Genomic DNA, 27,599 nt, shown 5'->3' with positions numbered 1-27,599 from the left:
GTAAGCGCAGTCCATCTGTTCAAGGCTTGATATTAATGGGAGTATGGCACACTGGCATTTGTTCTCATCTCCAGTGTTTTCTTATCATAGTACAGACAATCTATATTGGTGACAAGATGACTGTTAGTCATGCCTTTAAGGGCAATGATCTTCATCTTGGATTTACACCTTTTCATACAAACAGTTGAGAACTCAAACATGTCACTTTCTGGGGTGTACACACGTTTCATGAAACCTTGTGTAGGAATTGCTTACACTTGTGAGCTTTTCATAAGAACACATCCAGGAATGATTTAGAAACTCATTGATGAATAGGGCCCATTGTGGTATCAGGGTTCCCACACCTTCTGAAACGTCAAATTCAAGCACCTTTCAAGCACCTTTCAATGACTTTCAAGACTCAATTCCTTCAAGGACCCAACACGGCATAGTTTGATACTATTTGACGAGTAAGTAAAGTAAAGTAAAAACAATTTTAATATATATATTTTTTCTTAAGAGAGAGAGAGAGAGAGTGAGAGAGAGAGAGAGAGAGAGAGAGAGAGAGAGAGAGAGAGAGAGAGAGAGAGAGAGAGAGAGAGAGAGAGAGAGAGAGAGAGAGAGAGAGAGAGAGAGAGAGGGGAATTCAAGCATTCAATGACCCATGTCTATTTTCAAAAACCTTTTAAGACCTTGATTTCTTTTTCTCAAATTCACAAACATTCAAGGATTTCAAGGACCCGTGGGAACTCTGACAAGAACAAATCCAGGAATTACTTAGAAACTCATTGATGAATAGGGCCCATTGTGGTATTCATCCATTACCTGTTGAGAACTCCGTTGACAGGCCGGCCATTCTGGCCCCTCCATGGTCCAGACTCTGCTGTCGTGACGTGAGCAGTCGCCGAGTGCTCAAGCCGCTCCAGACTACAATCCTGAAGAGAGGAAAGAGTCTGAGACCTCAACACCCAGTCAACCACACAGCGCTGCTGCTGCTGCTGCTCTAACAGCTGCGCAATTCTTCACATATGTGAGACGGAACTGACACGCTTTATCTGACACGCTTTATCTGTGGTCAATGCTGCTTCCTACATCAGCGGAAGAGAGTAGAACACAAGATGTGCCTCACTGCAGTGTGAATTCACGACAACAACAACAACAACAGTTCCGTGCCTATGGTGTCGCAAACGTCACGTTCCGAATCTAGCAGAGCTGACGAATTAAAAAAAAAAGTGTAGCCTGAGATTGTCTAGTGGCAATGGCATATGTTTAAAAAATATATAAACATGTTTTTACTTTTCTTTCAAAAGACACCTTGCAATTTACCCACTGAAACTGAACCAACTGTTCCCCCATTTTCCTAAGAAAGTAATAAATAAAATAAAATAAAAAAGCTAACCAGTGACCTTGATAGTGAAACCGTTGCATCGTCACCCAAGGCCCCACCCCTTACCTGAGAACTCTGGCAGCTTCCAGGCTCAGCCTTCACCTCTACCCCTCCCACAACCACCGCACTGGGGGCCACGCCGCCCAACTCCACTGTGCCCTGAACAGCAGAGACAGCAGACATTACACCTCCACCCCCAAAACAAGAAGCCACAGCCAGCGTGACATAACACACCCCCACCCAACCTCAGACCAAAGAACATCACACAAAGCACAGCAGACAGCCTAGCGGTGACATAGAGGGATACTCAAAAAGGTGAGCTGTCATTCATTGTCTGGGAAGAGCAGGGGGACGGGCACTGCTCTGCCGTTTGATTCTCTGTCACTGGTCACATTTACACGGACACACGCGTGGGGGGTGCTGGGAGTATTTAGCCCGACGACGCCAAGGCGCTGCTGACCTTGTTGCCGCGGATCTGACGGTAAATGTCCGTCTGCTGACGAATGCGGTACTCCAGGTCCGATATGTGAGCCTGGAGCCAGTTCCAGTGGCTGATGATGGAGGCCCGCTCGATGGTGTAACGACTCTCCGCCCGCTTCCATCTGATAGGAGGGAAAACACACAGACGTACTGATGTTAATTCAACCTGCCAGACACACCTGCTCCGTGGAGTTCCATTGATTCAAAACCAAACTGACGACAAAACCAAACTGACGACAAATACAAACTGACGACAAAACCACATCCACCATTAATGTACGTGTAGTGGAGTGTGTGTTGACTTTCACAAAAGTGGGTCATTCTTAGAATAATGAATGACTTACAAGCTTTCCCCCAAAAATGTTTAAATGTTGCATGATGCAGAAGAGGCCCATGAAACAGCCTTTACAAACAATTCCAGTCCAGGACCAGAAACAAAAAACGTACGGTGTATAGTATGGTCACATGCCACTGAAGAAATAACACCCCCCTTCTTTATGACAATCAATATCGGCCCCTTTCAATCCAATAAACCAATAACAAGCTGTGAGTCAGTGATTTTTGTTCTAGGCAGAGAGCTTCACAGCAGGGTGCAATTATCTGATATTCTTTGTTAGTTAAAGGTTATCTCATCGTCATTTTTTTTCAAACAGCAATGGAGAAATGATTGCTTCCTGAAAAAACACAAAAAGCGTTACACTTCTATCTCAATCTGAAAAGCAAGTAGGGTAAACAGTTAAGATTAATTTAGGATTTCTTAAAGAGGCAGTGTTTTAATTTGAGACTGGCTTGAAAGCAAATGGGCATAATGGTAGGCAGTGGCATATATGTCTGATTATCCGTATGGTACTAATCATTTTAATAAGCCATTTTAATTTGATTAAGTGCTTTGCTGCACCTAAAACACTACAAAGTAAAACATTTGTATAATATGAATATATATACTGTATATAGCCTATATATTTTCTATATACCTTTTTTTCTCCTTCTTTTCAGCTTTCAGACCGTTAAAAATGAGTCCTACTTGTCTGAAAGAATGTAATGCCCTGCACTGATAACTACTGATTCTCATCAGATCATTTCTTTACAGGCAAGGCAAAGCCAATGCAGTGGAGTCAGTCTGACTTTAAACTGTCCATAACCTGGAGGGAAATGCATGATCCACCCACAGGGGGCACCATTTCATTAAAATAGACCTGGAGCTCAACTGACCGTGGGAGAACAATGAAAATAAATGAGTCAGATGCCAGACAAAGATAGACCCTGGACTCCTCCCCACCATTTCTGTTTTCATTTTTCAAGAGCTCTACTAGAATGGAGGAAGTGAAAAAGGAGGCTCCCTCCACAAAGGAGGGGAGGGAGCAGAAGAAGAGAAGGAAAGAGAGAGGGAGGGAGGGAGGAGTCAACGTGAAATGTGCCAGGGAGGGAGGCTTGTACGTGGAGAGGCAGACTTAAAGAGCAAATCTATAGGCCATGGGGGGGTGGGGCGGAATAGCATCATGGGCCACTAGGATCAGTCTGGTAATCCAACCAAAAGGGGGAATTCTATGAGTGCTTTCCTTTGAGGTTGTTGCAGTGAATCACTGATGACTCATTATCAATTGATTCTGGACATCAGAAGTGTCCTCCCTTTCACTCGTCTAGGCCTAATTCCCTTTTCAATCCTAACTCGCACTCAACATTCAGCTCATCCACCAGAGCCTCTTTCAAGCAGGGAAAGCAGTTGTTTAGGACATTAGAGAAATACAATAATCCATTCGGAGTGCATTGTGAGATTCCCTATTCTACACATGATCTTGACACAGCTTGACACAAAACCGCCTATATTTTTTTGGGGCGGCGAACATTCTGTAACGCTGCACCCTCCTGAATTATACCCCCTGCTGGCTGATCTGACCAATCAATGCACCGGTATCTCATTTACATCCGTGTCCCAATGGGCTCTTCTCTCAAAACAGCAGCGGTGGCCCAGAGAAACATCGCCACATTCGATTGCACCAATCACTCAGGGGGGGACTGTGCCATAGTTCACCGATTGGGAATTGTTGAATTGATTCGCTGCGTGTATGTGTGTGTGTGTGTGTGTGTGTGTGGCAGCATCACCTCATGAGAAGCTTCATCATCGTTGACAGGGAACTGTAGGAGTAGGAGTAGGAGTGTGTGTGTGTGTGTGTGTGTGTGTAGGAGTGTAAACTGTGTTCTGAATCGGCAAATGCCACAGATTTTATATACATTTGCATCTCCATACTAGTGTGCCGACAAAGCAGAGCTGGTAGACAGGTCAGACAAGGACATTCAGCTAGGATGAGGAGGAGAGGAGGATATGAGGGGAAGAGGAGGTCTTAGAGGAGACAGTGGGGGGATGGTATGAGAAGGCAAGAGGAGGGTGGGTGGGTGGGGGGTTTCAGCGAATCACATGACTGCGGGGGTGTGAGTCTGAATCAGAGACGAGCGGTGCCGTAGAACTAGGCTGAGGAGGTGTTGTGGGAAACCGGCTGGAAGGTGAGGCCAGCGGCTATGCGGCCTGGTGAGTCTCCGGGTCCTGGCGTTGTAAACCAAGGCCGCGTCTGAGACCTGAGGACCAGACCTTCCTGGGGTTTGGGTGGAAGTGTCTGGGAGGGGGGAGACGACTAAAAGCCAAGCCCTTGCACATAACACTAACGCTGTTAGGGAAAGGGGGGCGGGCGATGGCCTCAGTCGTCAGCATAAGGAGGAGGGGTCGATAGCACAGCTCAGACAACCCTCCCTATAGATACAGGAGGAGCTCCGTCTCCTCTCCGCACCGTCCCCCGCCCCCCCCTCCAGCACAAAGCACCGACACTCACTAACCACACGTTTGTGTTTGTCAGCACATTCCCACCACGGCGCTGCCCTGGACACAGCACATACAGCCTATGTTATACGTGACCAGCACCCCATACTATAATACTACTACCCCCATACAATAATAATACTACTACCCCTATACTATAATAATACTACTACCCCCATACTATAATACTACTACTACTACCCCCATACTATAATAATACTACTACCCCCATACAATAATAATACTACTACTACCCCATACTATAATACTAATACTACCACCCCCATACAATACTACTACTACCCCCATAAAATACTACTAGTACTACCCCCATACAATACTACTACTACCACCGACATACAATACTACTACTACTACCCCATACAATAATACTACTACTACCCCCATACACTAATACAGGGGTCCCCAAACTTTTTTCTGTGAGGGCCACATCATTTTTCCTTTCTGTGATGAATGGTTCGGCCTGGGTCGGTCTCTAACATAAAATAATATGGAACGGAGTGGAACGGTGTGAAATGGAGGCGGTTGCGCAAAGCAATTGCGCGCAGGAGAGCACTGGTGGATGCAAACAAAGTCTAAACAGTTGAATTTGGATGGAATGTATACCTATAGTGATATGTCAATGAAATATAATCAGTTTTACAGTCTGATACATGAGGGAGGACCCTCATCATACACGGGGGGACCCATGAAGCAGGGCTGTCTGGGGGTCCTTAAACGAGCATCAAACACTTAATTTCTTGCATTCTGGTGAATTTAGATGCACCAATTTGTGCCCTTTCTGCATCAATTTATGGTGGAAATGTCATTATTTATGTAAAGGAAAACACAATATTCAGGCACCAGATGACCATTCAAAATGTAATGTAATATAATGCAATATAAGGCTCTCAGGCATTCTGTACTTTCAAATATGTATTCTCCTTGAGCAGTCAACATCAACTATAAATCAACATGAAAGCTAACTTATTTGCGAAACAGCGCCCCCGCCATTACGTCGGCGCAATGCCGCAATTGCAGTTAGAAATTACAGAAATCCACCGAGTGCAGCGCTTGTAGAAAATACGACCGTCAGAGTTTTGTTGAGAGCTAGAGGCGGCTAGAAATATGACGGAGGCGGCCGCCTCATAATTCTCAATGCAGGAAAAACCCTGCTTGACACAGATCATGAACATATCGGTAAAATTATTTTGTTTTCTCCTGCAGCTGGGCATCTACATTATCTAATCCCCCATTGCTTCAATTCATCTGGTGCCTACTTGCGGACAGACTCACCGCGGGACACACCTCCTCCGCGATCACATTCGTACATTTATTGACAAACTTCTTTGCATTTAACAATAATAATCGCTTGTGCACTGTTGGTTAAAAACCCTGCATTCTGAATCAACTTTTCTCTTTACCAAACGTTTGGCCATTTTTCATCTCTCTGAATGTTCGTTCTAGCTCGCATGCACCTGCTACAGATCCGTGCTCGTTCACTATGGAACGTTACGTTGAATGTTGTACCGCATTCTGTGGGCGGGTGAAACTAACTAATAATGTTATTAATTAAAATAGTTTATAACTAAGGGAAATTTTAATTTGAAAGCCAACCTTTAATATCAAATACAGATATGATATGATTAAAACATATATTTAAAGTTTAATTTTCAAAATATGTTTCTGGCATTGTTGAGAGTGTGTGGGGGCGACGTTGTTCAAAGGGCCGGTCCAAGTGCGGGGGTGGGCCGTGTTCGGCCCGCGGGCCGTAGTTTGGTGACCCCTGCACTAATACTACCACACCCATACAATAATACTACTACTACCCCCATAAAATACTACTAGTACTACCCCCATACAATACTACTACTACTACTACTACTACTACTACTACTACCCACATACAATACTATTACTAGCCCCATACAATAATACTACTACCCCCATACAATAATACCACTACTACCCCCATACTATACTACAACTCCCATACAATAATACCACTACTACCCCCACACAATACTACTACTACTAGGGATGCACGATATGCATTTTTTTCCAACCGATACCGATACCAATGTTTAGCCGCTTCTCGTGGCCGATAACCGATATGATAACCGATATGAGAACTAGGGATGCTCCGATTTATCGGCCACCGATTTAAATCGGCCGATTTCACTCCAAATGACTCGATCGGTGATCGGCAAAAATGGCCGATCGCAAAAGCCGATCTTTTAAGTTATTTTATTGTGGGAAAACGTTATTTCTATGTTGCGATAACTTCTCAACAGGATTTTACAGGGTTCGTTCAAACTATCGTAATTCTTGAACTATATGTGCAATCGGGAAAAAAACAACAGTTTCTGAAAGCAGAGAAGTTGTACTCTCTAACCATTTAGGGTTATTACGGTAGTTCGCCAAAAAAACAAATGCATTGACCTCTAAGCGTCATAGGAGCTGGAGAGTGATTTCAAGAGAAGCGGTATTTTATACTTTAGTGAGTTTCTGTACATATATGTTTGTGATTGTGAAATGTCATGAGGTTAGTTCTAGCGAATTTACCTGATAGAACATCGACATGCTAGAAACACATAACTACACAATTAGATGATCATACCGCCCCAAACACAAACACGTCCCAAAACAAAAGTATTTACAAAAGCCTTACCAAATAGTAGTCTATGGCAAACGAGAATGGTGAATCCAATCCATAAAGTATTTAGTGATCGTTAAACTATTGTTTATTTTTCGTGTTATGAAAAAAAAACGAGTCGGCGAGTAGCGTAGTTCTAGGCTGCGTTCGTAAATTCGCTCTGGAAATCTGACCAGCAGTCATGGAATGCCTCTTGTCCAATCAAATTACTTGGTCCCTTTATGACGTTGAGCCCAGTGTGCCCTCCGGCGCTCTCAGAGCGAATTTACGAACTCAGCCTAGAACTACGCTACTCGCCGACTCGTTTTTTTTCATAACACGAAAAATAAACAACAGTTTAACAATCACTAAATACCGTCAGTTAAGCTGCGCCCAAAACCCAGATATTTTGCCACGTGAAACGATAAGACAAGAGGCCACGATACGATAATCGCCGTAGGAGGCGATTCGACTGTAGGCATGTGAAGTTATAATTTCTTCAAACTTGCAGTGGTAGCAACGGTGTGTGTGTGTTTTAGTAAATATAGCGTGCGTGTGTGTGTAGCTGTACGTGTGTGTGTGTGTGGCCCTCCTGTGAGAGGTGTGTGTGTGTGTGTGTGTGTGTGCCATATCTCAGTATGTAGGCTATGCAGTGTAAGTAAGTGTGTGAGTTTATTCTGTTATTTATGCTATTATATCTAGTATTGTGTTGAGAAGCAATGGAAATGAATCAAGAATTGATAAAGTAGGCTAACTTACATTATCATTGTTCTATATGCAACAGAACAGATCACCCAGCATTGCTAATGAGAATGTGAGTCTAATACCAATACTTGCTCAATAGGTCTTCAAATCTATTAAAAGTGTTCTTATAAAGGTCTTAAATGTAACTTGTAGAAACCTGCTTACATTAATTATGCGGGTGTTACGGTCAGGGCCATCGCTACTTACACGCGCATCATTGTTAGACTGTTAATGATAGAGCTAACCATCGACGGACAAAAAAAAAGTGTCACCTTTTTGGACCATCGCCAGTTTGCACCCCTGCGTATGTAAACCATGAAGGCCACGTTTATGATGTCTTTTATACAGCCATATCGACTGACTTGGGTCTGCGTTTGCTTGGTGCCTAATGGATCAATACTTTTGTCTAAAAAGCAAAATATATGTAGGCTATTATCCAGTCAGTAGGCATACAGTTATGTATTTTTTAAAAGATCGGTATCGGTAGATCTTGAGGAAAAAAATCGGTGATCGGTATCGGCCCCAAAAATCCAGATCGGAGCATCCCTAATGAGAACAGATATAATTTCACAGTTGATAACCTGTAGTTCATGCACACCTGAAGGTAAGAAAGGCTATGTAGTGAGCAAAGATTGATGATTTAAAATTCCATAGTGATCTCACCAAATCTAACTTACCGTATTTTCCGGACTATAAGTCGCGCTTTTTTTCATAGTTTGGCTGGTCCTGCGGCTTAGTCAGGTGCGACTTATATATCAATATATATATATATATATATAATTTCATACTGACTGACATGAACCAAGGAGTAAACATTACCGTCTACAGCCGACAGAGGGCGCTCTGGGCTTGTGACAACTATATGCTGCTCCTATTCCCCTGAAGAAGTTATCTAAAACATTAGCTTGTTGAAGCTAAGCAAACGGTAGCTTGGTGAACTTGCTTACTGGTAACTTGCATGTTGGACTCGCTGGCTTGTTATGTTCATTTAGCCTATTCAGCCTCCCAGGTATGTTCTTTATGCTATTGTGTTGCTGAATAACTGTTAATGTGTTAACATACCGGACTTCTATTCAGCCTGTTGTTCTGTGTTCTATTGTGTAGTTGAATAAACTTGCCTTTCCAGATTAAATGTCTGTTCTTGGTCTTGGATTTTGTGAAATATATTTCTAAATAAATGCGACTTATAGTCCAGTGCGACTTATATATGTTTTTTCCTCTTAATGGCAAATTTTTTGACTGATGCGACTTATAGTCCGGAAAATACGGTACATCACTATTGTTAACACAACAAAGAGAACACTTCTGACTCTTCAAATGTTCATTTATTATTTCCTCTAACAAACAGAATCTGTTATAGACAGTGCACAATGCTTTTTTTTAGCCAAGATCTGGCCTCCTTTTATGAAAAACAAAAAAGGCTCACCTAAGAGTAATTAGATCAAAAAAGTGTCAAAAATAAAGTGCATCTTGTCCATCCCTGTAAATTGAAAATGCATAAATAAAATATCAAAAAATAAATAAATAAAGTGCATCAGTCAATACAAAAATAAAGACTTTTAAAGAACCAAAAGTTGTATAGAATTTTTACAGAAACTAGTGCCAAATGGCTGCTTAGTCTGCAGATAAACAGAATGACACAAGGCACATAGTAGGCTACACTAGTATGCTTAATAAAGCAACTGAAAAGGGCTGGGCTCTCGTATGCGAGTGGTGTAGCCCATATATGCATTGTGCGCATATTATGTGCATATACGACACGCGTGAAGCATTTCTGCGACACGCGTTTCTGTTAACTGTTTTCGTTCCCTCATCGCTGTATTCAATGCCAAAATCATATTCCTTCCATACAGCGTGCTTGCAATGGTGAATCTTAAGGTGACTTATGAGATTTGTTGTGTTGTAACTCGTAGACCTTTGCCCTCCTCTCCGAACTTTTGTCGAACATGTATTGCAAATTGCAAACGCACTGCCTCAGAAACTTTGAAGAATGTCCACACCAGGGAAGCCATGTTTCGCTCTCGTCTCTACACTGCGTGAATGTACGCAGGCGCAGCAGCATGAACGCGTCAAGCGGAACCAGAAATATTTCCGGCTTCATATTATCGGCTCTATATCGGCTAAACTTTAATAAAACCGATAAATATTTAATAACATTAATTTCCCATTATCGGGCCGATAAATATCGGTGCCGATAATATCGTGCATCCCTAACTACTACCCCTATACTATACTACTACTACTCCCATACAATACTACTACTACTACCGGTACTACCCCCATACAATAATACTACTACTACTACCCCCATACAATAATACTACTACCCCCATACAATACTACTACTACCCCCATACAATAATACTACTACCCCCATACAATACTACTACCCCCATACAATAATACTACTACCCCCATACAATAATACTACTACCCCCATACAATACTACTACTACCCCCATACAATAATACTACTACCCCCATACAATAATACTACTACCCCCATACAATAAAACTACTACCCCCATACAATAATACTACTACCCCCATACAATAATACTACTACCCCCATAGAATACTACTACTACCGGTACTACCCCCATACAATAATACTACTACCCCCATACAATAATACTACTACCCCCATACAATAATACTACTACCGGTACTACCCCCATACAATAATACTACTACCCCCACACAATAATACCACTACTACCCCCATACAATAATACTACTACCCCCATACAATACTACTACTACTACCCCCATACAATACTACTAACACCCCCATACAATAATACTACTACCCCCATACAATAATACTACCCAGAGAGATGCCCCTTCACTGCTGAACATACATACACTAACATTTACAGGTTCACGGCCACCAAAAGGCTCAAGGCTTAAAGGACAGCCAGCCGACAGTAGACAGACATTCAGGACCGTGAGATCCTGCTTCACCATGCAAAGCATCCCTGGTATGGGGAAGGACGTGGACGCAGGCTAGCTGCAGATTTCTACTACTGTTACCCTGTTACCCTCACACTGAGCACCAATAAAGCTACAGTGATTCCCTGGACAAGCGGCCACCCTCCATTTCAATCTACGCCATCAGCTAGGCTAAATGTATACAAACAGGAAGTTGAGGAGGAAAGGCATAGAGACAACGTGAGCAAAGTGGGATAAAATGAAAAGGACCACAGCAATCCCACGCTTGCCACCGTGTAAAAACTAAATCGTCACAATCATCACTGGCCTGAATTCCCTCTGCCAACCATCCTCAGTAAGATCCAGTTGAAATAACCTGTTTTGTGTGTTGTACAGTATGTTACGTATGTATTTTTACATGAAAGAGTTATGGACACTTAAAGCCAATCCAAGCAATCCTCTATCAGTGAAACTAACATATTGGATGACTCACTGCTTGGGTAAACAAGGAAAACATGGTGTTTGCTTTAGTAAAAGTATTAAATAGACAGTTTTGCATGCAACGGACGGTTGGGGGAAAAAGCAGCATAAGGTTACCTGTGCGGTACACATCTCAACGCTCTGAACAGAGTCCCCCTAAACTAAACAGCTAAACTAAGCATCCCAAAAAGCTGATTACTGGCAGCCAGCAGCAACTCAAGGCCCAACAAACACAGTCCTTCAGGCAACACATTTAGAATTCCTTCTGGTTGAAATTGTCCCCGCTAACGGTTAAGAATCGTTGGAGCTTTTCTTTTTTTCCCAAACATCCCCTAGTGTGGACAGGACCTGGTGCATGGGAGTTGGATCAGAGTGAGGCAGTAGGCAGAGGGCGTGGGGTATAAAGAGGGTCAAATTCTGCTGGAGAGCTGCAGTCATTACATAAAAAGAGGGGTTATGTAACGCCTGTGGATTCATGTTGAGGAGAAACTCGGCAGAGCTAAACAAATCCAGATGTGTCGAACAGGATGGGAACCTGTACACAGACAGGAGGAAAGGGAAGAAAAAAAAAAAGAAAGAGAGAGAGAGAGAGAAAAAAAAGACTTGACGACTAGACTGCAGTGTAATGCTGAGCAATGGGCAGCAAGCAACAGCCTCCACAACCTAATTCTATAGAGAGGGGCCGTGACGCTACTCATAAACATCAGAGAGAGTAGCTACATCTAACGGAAATAATCAAAACGGGGATGCATTTCCTCAGCTTTGAGGCCTCAGGGGAGACTGGGCATCTCCACAATCAACCAAGTTGCTCTACTCGTGAAATAAAATAATGAATAGTCAATAGTCAACAAGAGCTTTTTACTGGTCATTGACACGGCTCATAAAAAAACCACGCCAGACACTGTAACTGGTAAAACCAGTGTTTATATTCAGATGTGATATATTCAAGAGAATATCTGATATGTATAGTAGAAGGGAGATGTATGTTAGTTTAGCTAAGCTAGCTAGTTTAGCTATGCTGGTGAAGTGTCTAGATTGTTGCTAGTCACATATCTTTATCTTGCCATGACACAGCAGGCTTTACTTAACCAGTGCCTTATCATGGTTAGGGGGTGGCGTGTGCAACTGTAATTTGTGACGTCAGGAACTACCCGAGAAAAAAACAAGATATAACACTTGGTGACTCACGTCCAAGGCATCAAAACAATATTCAGTAGTCAACCTAAATATGAAACCTACAATTTTGCAAACAAGTATTATTATGCCTAGAACAAAGGATTTAGCGATTTTGATTTCAGTCCTACTTTAAATGGATAGAATTGTAGAATCAACTGTAGGCTAACAGAAGGCTAACAGAATAGCAATTTGACAACTGATTTGGTACAATGTGAACCATTGTGTAATGTGTGTGGTTTGTGATGTTTGCCCCAGAAATATAAACCAGCATCCCTACTTTCGTAAGAAAGGAGGCCATGGCCCCATGGTGCAACACTATCATGTTAAATGTAGACATATTGCAAATGTTAAATTGAGCATATTAAAAAGTTTGACTAGTAAAACAGGGCTGCAACATTAGCATAGCAAAATAGCATTGACCAACTGACTAGCAAGAGGAAGTGAGGAAATTGTCTATAGTATAGGTCAGATAAGATGTGATAAAGATGCACAATGAAAATAATGTTATCGTGACATTAGCATTCCTAATAAAAAAGCCTAGTGTTCGATAACTCTTATCAGGTAGACAACTTTTACCTCACGCTACAAAACTCCTAGACCATAGAAACAGTCTGACTGCTCATTCCACAGCTCTCACCAAATTGCCAACCTAGCAAAAAAAAAATGGGACGAAATGTTTTTAATTTGCTATAAAAGACCTAACAGTTCACAATAGGGCCACTTACGTTGCTCTGCAATGTCTGCACTCTTTCCTAACCAGAAGAATTATTCATGTTATTTTGATGCTTTAGGCTGTGCTAGTAACACAGGCTACTCTGAAGCTCTGTGTGGATACAAAGATATTTAGGTCAAAGGTCCAAAGGCAGCAGGAAAGGCTGTAAAATCACTGTTCTTAGCCGCTTTGTTAATAATCTACCAAACACAACACAGGTCAGTAAGTCCATTAATGCTGCTGACCCACCCAGCAGTCTATTTTCACTTTCAAATATATTCTGCAAAATGAGACACCCTCACTTGAACTTCCCATAGAATACATTTAGAAGCCCCCCCCCCCCCAACACACACACACACACACACACACACACACACAAAACTACAGAAAATACAGTTTCCATGAAAAACCCCTAAGTTTCCTTCTCATTTAAATCTAACCCGAAAAGTCAGCTACTCTGGACAATCTCTCTGCAGAGAACACTCGGCTTCAGCCTTGAACCTTGCAGTAGACCCACTATGAAGGGGTTTGAATAGATTCGTGGAGTGTATTGTCTTCCACAGGATACAACCCACACTACTACACATGCTTCCTGAGCTACTGGCATATCTGCCCCTCCCTGGAGTTTGACCGTCTACAGAGAGAACGGACTAATTCAGATTACCACCTGCTTGTGCCTTAATAGCAAATTGTAGAGAGAACGAAACTAGAGAAGCACCGGCTTTTATATGACAGCTGGGGGATCATTCATACCTGGAAGATTAGGATCGTTCTCCTGGGCGATATTAGATGAAGCACAATCTTACCTCTGATCTACACTAGTCCTACAGTATGTTCCTCCTCCCAGCCAGGCAACAAACAGATCAAGATTACATGTTATGGTTGACGCAGAGCTCTTTTAACCTCTGTTGCTGCTAAAATTATAGTAATATGACATGGTAACTTGACAGAAAAGGGCACAGAGGTGTCCCACCTAAATGCACTGGTGGACTTGCAAGGTGGATTCTCCGAAATTGCATTTTGTAGTCCTTTCAGCCGTCTTGGAGGTTGTGCAACACTCATATGTAGTCATTCTTTTGCTTACAACACAGTCAGTCGTTCATATACAATTTTGTATCCTTTTATTTGATTATTTTGGTCCCCTTGGGCCGTGCCATCTTTCTGGTGGTACTTACATTTTGACATGTCGCTGTTCAATGTCAACCCTGGTCAGTTCCTCCTCCTCCAGGTCAGAGTCCCCCCCGGAGCTGCTCTCCGTCACGTCCGAGTCAAAAGCGCTCTCCGCCGAGTGCAAGTTGGCCGTGCCGCTCAGGTACAGCCGCTCCAGCTCCATGGGCATCGAGCCGCTCTTCAGGTACCTGCCTAAACTGTCCCCCGTGCCGGAGGAGTGCCGCCCTGTCCTCCACGTGGCCGTGGGGGTCAACATTTCGGCCTTGTGGCGGGAGGCGGTGGGCAGCCTGCTGAGAGCGGAGTCCAGGAAGCCGCCCAGCTGTTGCTGGACGTGCCGCTCCACCTGCTTGGCCTGCACCACCTGCAGCCTCTTGCGCAGCCGCCGCAGCCGTCCCTCGATCTCGCCCTGGCGGCAGCTGTTGAGCAGGGTGCGCTCCCTCACCTGGGCGTCCAGGCTACTGAGAGAGGAGGAGGAGGAGGAGGGATGAGACTGGGGCGCCGGAGAGCAGGCTGGGGACCCCTGCTGGCTGCTTCCCGCTCTCTCCCCGTCGGTTACGGACGGCTGCAGCTTATTCGAGGGCACGTCTGACCGCTCCGTCAGGTGCTCCGAGTTCGGCTGCCCATCGGGCTGACTGTTGTTGTTGTCGTAGGCCGAGGGCGAAGGTGCGGCAGAGTGGACCGACGATTGCGATTGGAGGTTGTTTCCTCCGTCGCTTTGGGGAACCCCCGGGGAATGCTTTTGCATGAGGGTTCCCTTCAGCAGGACATGCCCAGACAAGGTGCCCATAAATGTCTTTGAATCGACGGGCGGAGTCTGGGGCTTAGAGTCTGCGTTAGCGGAGGGCTTGCCGCCGTTCACCGCCACCACACAGCCAGTGCCGGACATGGCCAGCTTCTTGGCGAGTCCGTTGACAGGCGCCATGGCCTGGCCTCCTCCGCCGTTGTTGTTGTTGGTGGTGCCGCCGCTCATGAGGCTCTTGAGCTGGCTTCCGGATAGCTCCAAGGTCTGCCGCTTGCTCAGCAGGAAGTCTCCTCCGCCGTTGAAGAGGGAGCTAGGCAGGATGCTGTGGCTTTTCAGAACCGACTGTTTGATAAGGACGCCTTGTAGTTTAATGGACTCCTTGGTTGAGGGGACGGGCGTCACATCGGAGCACAGGTAGGAAGCCACCAGTGGCTGGAACTTGCCCAGGGCCGAGGCCGGGGTCTCAGAGTCGGGCTGGTGGAGCTGCTGCTTCTGGGACTGCTGCTCCTGGTTCTTGCTGTCGCCGCAGAAGTCGAGAGAGCACTCTTCGGTGGTGGACGAGACCTTGCGCTTGGCGGTGCTGCTGCTGTGGATGAGGATGTTGCTGGCGTTCCCGTTGTTCTCTGCACTGCCCGGGGAGAGACTAGAGGACGGGGCGGCCAGTTTGAAGCGGATGTGGTGAGCTTCGGCTGGGGCGTCTGTGAGAGCGGGCGCCATCGCAGCCATGCAGTGCAGAGAAACGGGCACCGCCGCCTGCTCCACACCACCCGCTTACTGCCCCGCCAGAGGACAGCCTGAGTGGAAGAGATAGAAGGAGGGAGACACAGGAAACAAGGTCAGACACTAGTATGCCATAGGGCAAAAACAACCACACAGGAAGGTACGAGGCAGAGAGGAGAACCAATAGTAGTTGTGGTGACTGACAGGCCTGACCAAGACATAAACCATATTATGCTAGAAAAAGATAAAGGTCACGTTCCTGAAAATACAATCATCTAGACAATGTTGTCTGATAAGGGATATTTGAGATGTTCTGTAATAGGCTACTAAATCTGTCTGAAACTGAAATTATATAAATGTAGATTACTACACCGTGCCGTTGCTGAGACTTGAGGGGAAAATCAACTTCATGTAACTTTGGAAAGAAGGCACAAATGCACTGTGTATGCCTATTTCCTATGAAGGCTTTTTGATGAGACACACTGCAAATAGGAGGCAAAAACAAACTCCAGTATCCCTGGCTTAATAGTGACAAGTGACAACGTACATCAATTGACGTGGAAAAAAATGCATTTCGGTGCAAAGCACCCCAACATTTAGACATAAAAGGGACATTTTGAGATGGTGGCTTGAAAAAATAGTCACACTCCTTGACGTCAGACTCTACAGAGCCTGCACCAGCCCTGCATGAGCTCATGTTACATACCTGTTTGGCTGGGTCTAATGTGCACACTCCGACTACTCACTACACCCTTCCCTCTGTGCCACCACTGGGTTTAAGGTACACTTGGATTACAGGTTTGGTCGTCGCCATCATAATCTTCACGTAAATATAATTGCTTAGCATAATTCGTAATTCTTTCACATAAATATAGTTGCTTAGCATAATTCTAAATGATTCAAGACTCGCAAGATTGTAGAAACACTGGTATTTCTTTAGTTTCAGTATCGTTGTAGGCTGCTAAAGCAATCACGCAAAGTTTCTTCAGGAAGTCTACATTCTAGTTATAAAATGATTTAAAGATACTTCTCTAGCTTCTGGTAAACATTGCATCTATTTAAGGAAAAGAAACATGATTGATCAACATATAGTGGAGAGACTATCAATTACAAAGTCAGCTAGCTTTTGCAATGAAATGCAACTTACACAATTATAAGAGTTCTTGAAAAAACAGGGTTTGAGTCCACCTAATATTACAATATTACAACAAGAAACAACATAGGCTACAGGAACAACTATAGCTGGTCAACAAAAAGCCGAAAATCCTGCAGACTGATTCAATAATAATCTTCCCATAATAGGATATTTCTTCCCTGTGAATCTTCAATGACTTCAGGGATAAAATGCAGGAGTGGGGTGCCATGCCCCGACCTTGGGGTTTGGGTGATGAAGCCAGACTTGGACAACAACAAGTCAGCATAGCTAATCTCAGTAGACCAGTAACATCTATTACACCCATGCTTGTGAGAACAAGTTGGCCTTCATCATCTACTACAAACGCTCCTCTTCAAAGAATGATCTGTGCCTGCCTATTCAATTCAAGGATAGTCAGATAAAAGGAGGCAAAGTCAATGCAAATTAGTCAAACCCTACTGCCTTGCCCTAGATGTGCCCTGCTAAGTCAGTCAGTGTGCAGCAGGGTTTCATATGGGCACGTAAGCAGGTGGATTTAGCCCCAGTGATAGCCCAAAGCACATGCCAATCCGACTTCCTGTATGTATGATGTTCAGATGAACAAAAGGAAGCATGCACATTTTCGAGAATCTAATAAGATCTAACATGGTTAAACGTGTTCACATCACGTCACTACTTACATTTGTAATGGTGCAATGGGCATTTTTATGACATGTCTCAAACGAGGTGGGTGGTATAGCCTATTTCTGAGTTAATGATATACACAATCTAGTGCAAATTAACAAGGTATACATCTAACGAACAATAAACCAAAGCCTTAATGCTAAAACCCGGTGTGCCTCTAGCTGGATCGTCTGTCAGGCCAGATGAATGGGAGCCTCAGTATTCAGCCGCAGTTTCGAGTCAGGGCGCACATCGCCATGTTGGTATTTCCGAGGGAGAGATTATGCAACGCGATTCATCCACGTAATACCGCCCATTCAGCTCGGACAAATCCACTGAACTTGTTCGCATTTAAAGGCGTTAGCCTATGTATAACATCATTCAACAATCCAATCTAAGCTCACGAATAACCTTATATTGGACAACTTATTGCATGTGTTCCCTTTGTTTCAATTAGGCGGAATGGAAACGTATTGGTCCACAATGGCCATAGATTTGTTGACACTGATTGTAGGATTTCATCTTCCAAATTCATAAGCAGATCCTGGCGCCTCTTACATCTGCCCTTAGCCCCACAGAAAACAAGCAAGAATTGCCACATTTCACGAGGTCGCATTCATAATTACTTCAGCATGGCACAGAATACATTTCAACAACAACTGGCTACACGATGACATAGTGCAAGATCACTGATCGAGTCAAAGAGTCTGAATATAAATAAAAATCGGCACGCTAGTTACTAGTGTGGAAATGCAATGTGTGGAAATGAAAGAGTACATTTCATTTCATCAGCAGCTGATGCAAGTAAGCGATGTCAGCTAATGCTTAGCGAAACTACCAACATTACGTGCTCGCCTATAACATCGATTAAGCTATAGACACTAGTCACTAACCAGCTAACCAACACGAACATGTTACTGTGTAAACCAGTCTGCAAATAAGTAAGTAAGTCGATCCATAATAGGGGTTATAGCTGGTATATCCGAGCGAACCCAGGCATAGAATACTGCGTAACACATCCGCAAAACCTCCACGACACACAGACAGACCTGCCTCAAGTTACTTTACTGGTTTGTTGTGTTGTTCCCTGAACCCTAACCCTGAAATTAAGTTGCAGGTTCTATTGGCTAAGTTAGAGTATTAATAATACTATTATCTTGCATATTAGCGAGTCTGTCCATTCGTTATGGCCAACTCTAGTTTATTATATTATTAATCTAGCGCTACGTTGAGCTTAAAAGCGAGATAAAAATTTGGCTGTGCAAACAATAACGTACCGAGAACTAAACGCGCATACATCCACTAACCATTAAAATAAGAACCAATAAGGCGAATACACCACAAAAAAAACACGCAGTTGTTTATTATAAGGGGGGGGTCACATCCTTACGCGTGGTAATTGAAATTATGAAATTAAAACTCTCGCTGGGCTGAACGATTTGCTGTGATCACGGAGGCTATGATGGTGATATGGTCATGATCTTTCTTGGCATTGGCAATTTGTTCCCAAAAATAAACCCACTTCGCTTTAGCTTTACACTGGGCTAGTTCTGTTGACCGATGACACTATTACCGCCGAGTCATTTAATTGGGATCACTAAAGCCAGTCGATTTTGTGTTTATCTAAAAGACTAGTTTCTCTAAAAGAAAGCTAAACAGTTGGAGTTAAACCTTATACCAGTCTCTGGCTAGTAACAAAGAAAAAGGAGGAACCTACCACGTGACGAGGCGCACTATCCGAGGGAATTTCGGCAGCAAAAAAAATCCCCCGCAGTTTTTCGTGGAAAATGTCGATTGATACCAGCGAAAAACACGACTCTAACAGATTAATCGGCCATTCCCCTTTCGGAAAATGCAACCAGTTTCGACCAACGAGCCCGGGTGAGAGTGCCCCGCGTTGAGATCCGTGGATCCGGAATCAAGCAATGGGCGAATCAGCTAAACTAGCAGCTACACCTTATTACCAAGCTAACGCGCTAGCTCGCCTCGCCACCACTACGAACATAGATAGGGCAAGGCGGTAACAAAAATATCGCTTTCTGCGACTAAATACTTCCGCTGTGTGTGGGTTCTGTAAGCCACAATCCCTCCACGAAAGCCCCCGGTCGGTCGTGTTTAACTAGGTATTCGAGAGGCTAATTCTCTGAGAGTCTTTTTCGCGTTTTTTTAGGGAGAGACGCTCAGAAAATGGCGGCTAGCTCCTCTCCCTCGGATTTGAGTCTCTGACAAACATAAGCGAGAAGTGGTGTGTGTGTGTGTGTGTCTCGCTGGTAGGCGGGAGACAGTTCTCCTGCTCGCCGCTAGGGTGAAGGGCACACAAGAAACCCCATGTAAAAAGCCGCACAATGTACCAATGGTACCACAAGAGGGAGCTCTCCTTCAAAGTGGGGTTTCTGCCAAATGAGGGCACAAACGCAAAAGCCAGGCTTTCAGATCGCAGTTGGCAATGCATGGCATGGCATGCCCAGTAAAATCTGTTGTTGAGAACCTTGAGTGGAAAGTTTCGAAAGAAGCATTGTGCAGAACGTGTCTTTCTAAGCGTGTAAGAGAGGAATCGTGTCACTCCTACTAGTGCCACGTTCAGCATCGCACATTCCAAAATGAAATCAGTATTTCAGCTCTTGAAATATAAACTGAATTCCTGCTCTATGTGGCTTTGTGAATATGAAGGCTGGCATCGTGGCTGAGCAGCCTGGACTGAAATAACTAGGGGTTGAGTCAACAATATTGACTACTGGTCCAGGGTGTTTGGGGTATGGTGTATTCTACATGACAATCATTTATATTCTAGAAAACATTTCTATATGTACTTTATGCAACACGTTTTTAGCATGTGCATGGCAGAGAGCTGTGTGTACTTGCTCAACTCTGACTACCCCAACTCTACTGTCAGTTTTCAGGTCCTAATGACAATTACAACGGTAGCATCATGCTCTACCAACTGAGCCACCCACGACCATTCCCGTGGGCTGTGATCTTTCTATTGCAGTAGTCAGTCAAGCATGGGCCTAAACCCAAATCTTTAATTTAATCCTCAAACCCACTCTTCGCAAAATACATTTTAGAGAATTATCAATGGGGAGGAGGTGAGGATATAGGACACAAGGATGATATTATTACACTCTTGGAATTAGAGTGACTAAAATGATCATGGTGAAGTGATGCCTTGTTGAGCTCAAAAGGATTTATATAAAGGACACACCTTCATAAAAAACACTGTAATAAGGGCAAACGCAAAGGGCGCTTAGGCGTAGCGGGTTAAGCGCTGACCATGTAACCACAGGGTCCCCGGTTCGATTCCGGCCGGGGACATATCCTGCATGTCGTCCCTCCTCTCTCTCTCTCACCCATCCTTCCTGTCTAAATCTTCACTGTAACTGTCAATAAAAATGAAAAATATGAGTGGGACTGCCCCACTCATAAAAAAAAACGTTAAAACAAATAAAATGTTAAAGAAAACACTGTAATACAGTGAGTAATACCATAACCCAGACTTCATACAGGTATATGTGGAGTCAGTTCTCTGGCTAGTTGATGAGGCGTTAAACACTTCTTCATCGGGTTTACTGCATAGACTGGCTGCAAGGTAGACAACCTGGGACGCGACCATTGTCTTCACTGTATTGTCTACTGCCGTACAACGTCTTGTGTTTTTATACTTAATTCGGCATATATCAGCTCACAGAATCTAAGTAAATTCCCCTTGAATACGCCTCGAGTTAAAGGGCTTGAAATAAGGCGTAATTAAACTTCTGAATACTTGACTGAATATTTCTTGAATCTCTCCAACCTGTCATTCATACAATTAACCACCAGCAATGTTTTTTTGTTGTTGTTGTTTTGTCCATACCTGGAACATGGTGTCCATTTGGGGGGTTGACTGGATTCAATACTCCAAAGTTCCAAAGTGCAAATGATGGTGAAACCTGTAAGAAAAAAGTTGGGGGGGGGGGAAATAAGTTGGATTCTATTACAAATGTACACGTTTTACCTTGAGCATTTTTTATTTTTGCATTCAGTTCATCCTGCTCAACAAAAATTATATATGATATTAATATTATATTAATAGCTACTTTCATGTCTTGAAAAAAATTACAAAAATGTTCACTAGTAAGTGATCGTGTTGACCATAATAAAGGAGTTTACTGCAGATGTAGATGTTTTTTTTTCTTCTTCAAAACAGTGGCTGCTAAACTAGTATTGAACTATCCAGTGGTTTAAAGCTGTGTAAGATAAGTCATTCAACATTAGCAGACGATACTTCTGCCAGTTTACACACATCCACTGTGTGTAGTGTGTTAACTAGTGACATATGTGAATGATGAGGCTTGATGATCAAAGCTATTGATCATTGATCAGTTGATTGATCTGAAGCCATCAGCGAATTTCATGTCATTGAATGTGTTGATACTTTCTACAACGTTAGCCAGCCAGCTAGCAACGGAGCCAAGTTAGCTAGCTAGCCATTATACTGACCGATGCTGGTTATTATCAAGGTCTGTTCTAGATGAAAAATATCAACATCACATCAAATCAGGTCGTTAAATATCGACTTATATACGTGACTTTTTATGTCAGTTACTGAAATTTAAATCATCTGATTTTAAGTTAGAGAAGACAAATTCATGCCTACCTGCTTGCTCAGTTTACCAACGGTCCACGGATTGATAATAAACCCGCCTACTAGTTCAGTGATTGGCCCAGTGCCTCGAATCGGTGGATTCTATTGGCTGCCCATAGCTGTCGATCTCTACTCAGCGGAAACTGGGGAAGGAAAGTCCATACTGCAAGAAACTTTATTATTGTCATACCCCACAATGTCCGTGAAAATCTCATGATGCTACAATTATCCAAATGTGGCGTGTATTTAGCTCCTTTTAGCAAGCATATACCTATATATATGTATTTAGCAAGCATATACCTAATTCAATAAATTGTACCAGTAGCCTGCCGTAGATTGATATGATCAGGATGACCATGTAAGATCATACAGCCACGTTGCAAATCTACTGGAATATTTCAATGAAAGAATGGATGATGAATGAATGAATGGTCTTTATTGTCATTGATATAGTACAGGTACCAAACAACGAAATTTAGGAGGGGGGGGCTACCCTGGTGCTAGGAAAAAAAACTAAAAACAAGAAGGGAAAAGAGCTGGTTTACATAAATAAAGGCTATCCACTATCCACTATACTATACTGTACAAATAAAACACTGTGCTGTACTCTATGCTATGCTATACCTATTCTAACATTTCCTATTCTCTGAACCTTATGTACCCTAGGGTTGTCATATTGCACATAGTGTTATTGCACATTCATTTAAAGTGTCGCAGTTTGCAGGTTTGAAATGTACACAGTTGTGTTTCAGTACTTGATTTCAATCTAGTATCTGCCATCAATTTGTCTAGATTGTCCAGGGCCTAGAACCTAGGTCTTTGCTGTGTTCAAGGCCTGAATGGCCCTGGGGTAGAAGCTGAGCTTCAGTCTGTTTGTCCTTGCGAACATGGTCCAGTAATGTACATTCAAATACCATCTGATTCAAACCAATGACATAGCTAGTGATACATGGTTGGTCATGACAGATGATGTCAGCTCATGGTAGCTGATTTCACATGATAATGGCACATGATAATGGCTGATTTTACAATCAATAGAGGGCATGCTTGGCAATAGACTACCTGGAGAAAAAAAAACAGTTGTGGGTCTCTCATGGGTTGTTAATAAATGAGTTGTCATGTCTACATCTGTCAAGACGTTATCCATTACAGAGTTGCCTTTGACAGACATTTCTGATATTATGTGTTATTGTAAATGTGTTTATTATTGATAATGATAACCAGTGTTGAAAAATAACTTGATTCCCTGCAATGGGGAATGGTATGAGATAGAGTTAGACTGAATGCAACCCCACCCTCATCCACCTCCACTGGCTTCTGGTCAAGTCCCGCAGCTTATACAAAATCCTCCTCCTCACCAACAAATCCCTCCATGCCCGTGCCCCCCCCAGTACCTATCTGACCTCCTCCGCCAACATACCCCAGCCCGGAACCTGACCCTCAGACACCGGTTTGCTTTCCACCCCCTCGCACCAACCTGCAAACCTTTGGGGACAGAGCCTTCAGTGTGGCTCTGGAACTCTCTCCTGACAGTGATCCGCAACACCCCTACCCTGGGACACCTTCAAATCAGCCCTCAAAACCCACCTGTTCACCAAGGCCTTTGGCCCATAGTTTAGCTATTAGGCGTTGTCTCTGTGTTTTCTGTTTTTGTGTCTGACTGTCTTTCTGTACATTTGTAAAGTGTCCTTGGGTTCCTTGAAAGGCGCTATATAAATCTAAGATATTATTATTATTATTATTATTATTATTATTAGGCATATGCTGCCATCATCAGGTTCATCCTTAATCCCATTCCAGGGGGTTCCCTCCCATGCTTCCCCCTCATTTCCTCCACCACTACCTTTCTACATGTGACACTAGTACTACGCTACCAACATTTATATGAACTTAAATGAATGTGCAATAACACTATGTGCAATATGACAACCCTAGTCGTCTTATCTGTACAGTATAGTATAGTGGATAGTGTACATAGCCTTTATTTATGTAAACCAGCTCCTTTCCCTTCTTGTTTTTTTTCTTGTTTTTTTCTTTCCTAGCACCAGGGGAGCCACCCCTCCCAAATGTCGTTGTTTGGTACCTGTACTATAGCAATGACAATAAAGACCATTCATTCATTCATTCATTCATTCAACTTATTAGACAGTACACAAACTACAGTTTACAAATTCAACACTAGATGGAGCCATGACATTAGAGCATGCAACATTCTGACCATCTGTCACAACTGTTTCCAATGCATGAAAACAACACTGTCATGACACGTGACATTCAGTGACTTAAGATACCATGACGTCTTTTAACATGTCATCTTTCATAACAGCGGTATGCGTCTTTTACGACATACTGTTCAAAACAAGTGTTACCTGTAGTCTTATATACAGTAGTTAAGTATTAGCCACAGTATCAAACTGCATATCCAAAAGTATAAGAATGATACAACTTATAATAATAATAAATAGTGTTTTATTTGACATACACATACAACAACTCTTCTCATTTAAATAATATGTAATAATAATAATATATAATGTAAAAATCATGAAAATGCTTAACTTAATTAAGAAAGCTGATATGGGCCTTCATGTAATGATATATCATTGTCTGTTGATCAGACAACGCCAACAGCTTTGGAGTTCACTGATCTGAAGTAACTGAATGAATGTAAGCAGTATGGTGGTAGCTGCACCTATCCTCCCAATGGGGTTAGTTTCCTCTAAGCCCATTTAACTTCTATAACTTTGTCTATATCGAAATACCCACAGATCTGCAAACACAGGAGCAAGGGCTAGGAGTTGTATGAACGCATTCAAGGATGTTTGTGTGTGATCACCTTTGTCTATGCCTTTGACTCTGTGTGTGTTTCTCATCTTCTCTGCCATTCCGTACTTTTCCATTCCAGACTCTGACAACCAGAACAGAGGAGGGGGAGGGGAGGGGCTTGTTGCTGCAAGGAGGGGCCAGAGGCCAAACTGTCCAATGAGGAGCAGGGGTCACCGTCAGGAGTCTGCACCCGTTTCATTCTGTTCTGTCTCCGCTCCATCAGTTCTATCCTGCCCTCTGTGACTGTCACCGATGAGGAGGTCGAGGAGGTCATGATCAGTGCCATCATCTGAGCTCAGGACACCAAAGTCACCAACCTCCAGCTCCTGCTCAGCCTGCCTGTTGGCTCTCACCCTTGGCTGGGTAGCCGCATCACTGTGGCCCCAGGCTTTGCCGGCCTTCCTGGAGGTCTTGCTGAGCCTGTGAGGCCGCGGGGGAACGCGTGGATCTTCTCCACTTCACACTGTACTGGAGATTCACCTAGGAGACAGGGAGAGCATTGTGCAAAATACACAGAGGGACAGTCCAAGTCAACACTGTCAGTGACACTGCAACAGCATCCTGGGGGTCACATCACCAACGACCTCACCTGGGATGAACACACCAACCAGGTGGTGAAAAAAGCACAACGTCGCCTCTTCCGCCTCTTGAATTGAGAATCAAGGACCCCAATTGAAATAAGCCAGTGGCTTTCTTGGGTTTTTATCCTTTTAGTTGACCTTGTATGTAATATGTACTTTCATGTACCTACTTCTGCAAACCTTCTAATAAAGTTTTCAATCAATCAATCAATCAATCCATTTCAGGCGGCTGAAAAAGTTCGGCTCAGGGCCTAAGATCCTAGGGGCCTTCTTCAGAGGTACAACCAAGAAGACACATCACTGCTTGGTACGGGAACTGCACTGCCCAAAACCTTAAAGCGCTGCAAAGCATAGTGCGGACAGCTGAGAAGATCAGCGGATGTGAGTTTCACTCCATCCATGACACCTACAAGGACCGGTGTGTCAGAAAGGCCCTCGGGATTATTAGGGACCCCAGCCACCCCAATCAGAAACGGTTCGAGCTATTGCCGTCTGGGAAATGGTACCGAAGCCTCGGGGCTAAAACCCAGAGCATGACAAACAACAATGTCCCCCAAGCAATCAGGCTCCTGGAGGAACACACTGGAAGAATACAAAAGTCTGCCACCCCCTAACCAGCGTCATACACGCTACAAAATGAACATATTACAGTATTATAACTACTGCACACTACTGGATTACTTGTATATCATTGGACTAATGTAATACCGTACTGTATTGTATAATATATTGCATTTGCAAACCACCACTTTATTACTTTAACAATGTAGGGCTACTTATTTTACCAACTTACGTTAGTTATTATTATTGTGTTTTTTGTATCTACTACTGTGGTACACAAGAAATTGATGATGATGATATATAATAAACTTAACTAAACTATACTAAACTAAATACTTGACAAGTATGTGTGTGTCTAAATAATTGACAAGTGTCTGTGTGTATGTGTGTGTGTCTCTGTGCGTTGTTTGTATGTACATAAGTGGCTACCTCCAGCCCTTGGTCAATGCCATTCTTGAGACCTGTGAATAACTGCTGAATAACAGTGAATAACTTGTCTAATGTGATGATTGTAGAGATTAGTATTGATAACAAGATCACTTAGCTAGTTTGTGGGACTGCGTGGTTCACCTCATGACACAAGCGTAGCTGACTAACAGTACCAGAACTATATTAGAAACTGAAACTAAGGCTGTGTATCCTGGCTCTGGCTTTGTTTGGTTCAGAGCTTAAAATAGACCAGCTACTCCTAGCTCCTTCAGACACCAAGGCCCAATCTCATTTGAGGGCCGTGTAGTCCAACCACTTGGCCCTACCCCTCCATGCCAACAAGAATTGGGACATCCTACCCCTTCACGTGAACGCGCAAAACAGAGGGGTAGGGCCTAAGTTGTAGGGCCAAGGAGTGAATTGAGATTGGGCCAAAGCCTCCATTGTTGTTACTATAAGATGTCATGAATAACTTAATGGAGAGGAGGACGGGCTCATTGTAATGCATGGAACGGCATAAAGGAATGGCCTGTGTTTGATATCATTCCATGCATTACAATGAGCCCCTGCTCCAATTTCTACCTCCACCAGCCTCCCCTGTGCTACAATACTGTGTAAGCCTGTGTAAGGAGAACTCTGTTAGAGGAAGGATGTGTGTGATTTGTCCTTCCTTGAATTTAAGTTAATTATGGGGAGAGAGGAAGGGCGTGTGTGTGTGTGTGTCTGTGTGTGTGAGTGTGTGTGTGTGTGTGTGTGTCTGTGTGTGTCTGTGTGTGTGTGTGCCTGTGTGTGTGTGTGTGTGTGTGTGTGTGTGT

The 27,599-nt window shown here is 43.4% G+C and overlaps 1 protein-coding gene across 1 annotated transcript in view; it reads right to left on the bottom strand.

Annotated features, from left to right (window-relative positions):
• Window positions 1-21,695, bottom strand: part of LOC308167579 (KAT8 regulatory NSL complex subunit 1-like) — a 31,170-nt gene extending 9,475 nt beyond the window's left edge. The window contains exons 1-5 of the mRNA XM_080541997.1: window positions 21,617-21,695; window positions 14,512-16,042; window positions 1,827-1,968; window positions 1,433-1,525; window positions 805-914 (exon numbers count right to left, since the gene is read on the bottom strand). Of these exons, the coding sequence (XP_080398123.1) occupies window positions 805-914; window positions 1,433-1,525; window positions 1,827-1,968; window positions 14,512-15,974 (1,808 nt within the window). The 5' untranslated portion in view covers window positions 15,975-16,042; window positions 21,617-21,695. The remainder of the gene's footprint in view (window positions 1-804; window positions 915-1,432; window positions 1,526-1,826; window positions 1,969-14,511; window positions 16,043-21,616) is intronic.
• Between the last annotated feature and the right edge of the window lie 5,904 nt (window positions 21,696-27,599).

Source organism: Nansenia antarctica (assembly GCF_963989245.1).
Source record: "Nansenia antarctica genome assembly, chromosome: 11".
NCBI lineage: Eukaryota > Metazoa > Chordata > Actinopteri > Argentiniformes > Microstomatidae > Nansenia > Nansenia antarctica.
Note: the sequence above shows the minus strand (reverse complement) of the source record. Positions and strands in the feature narration are given on the sequence as shown.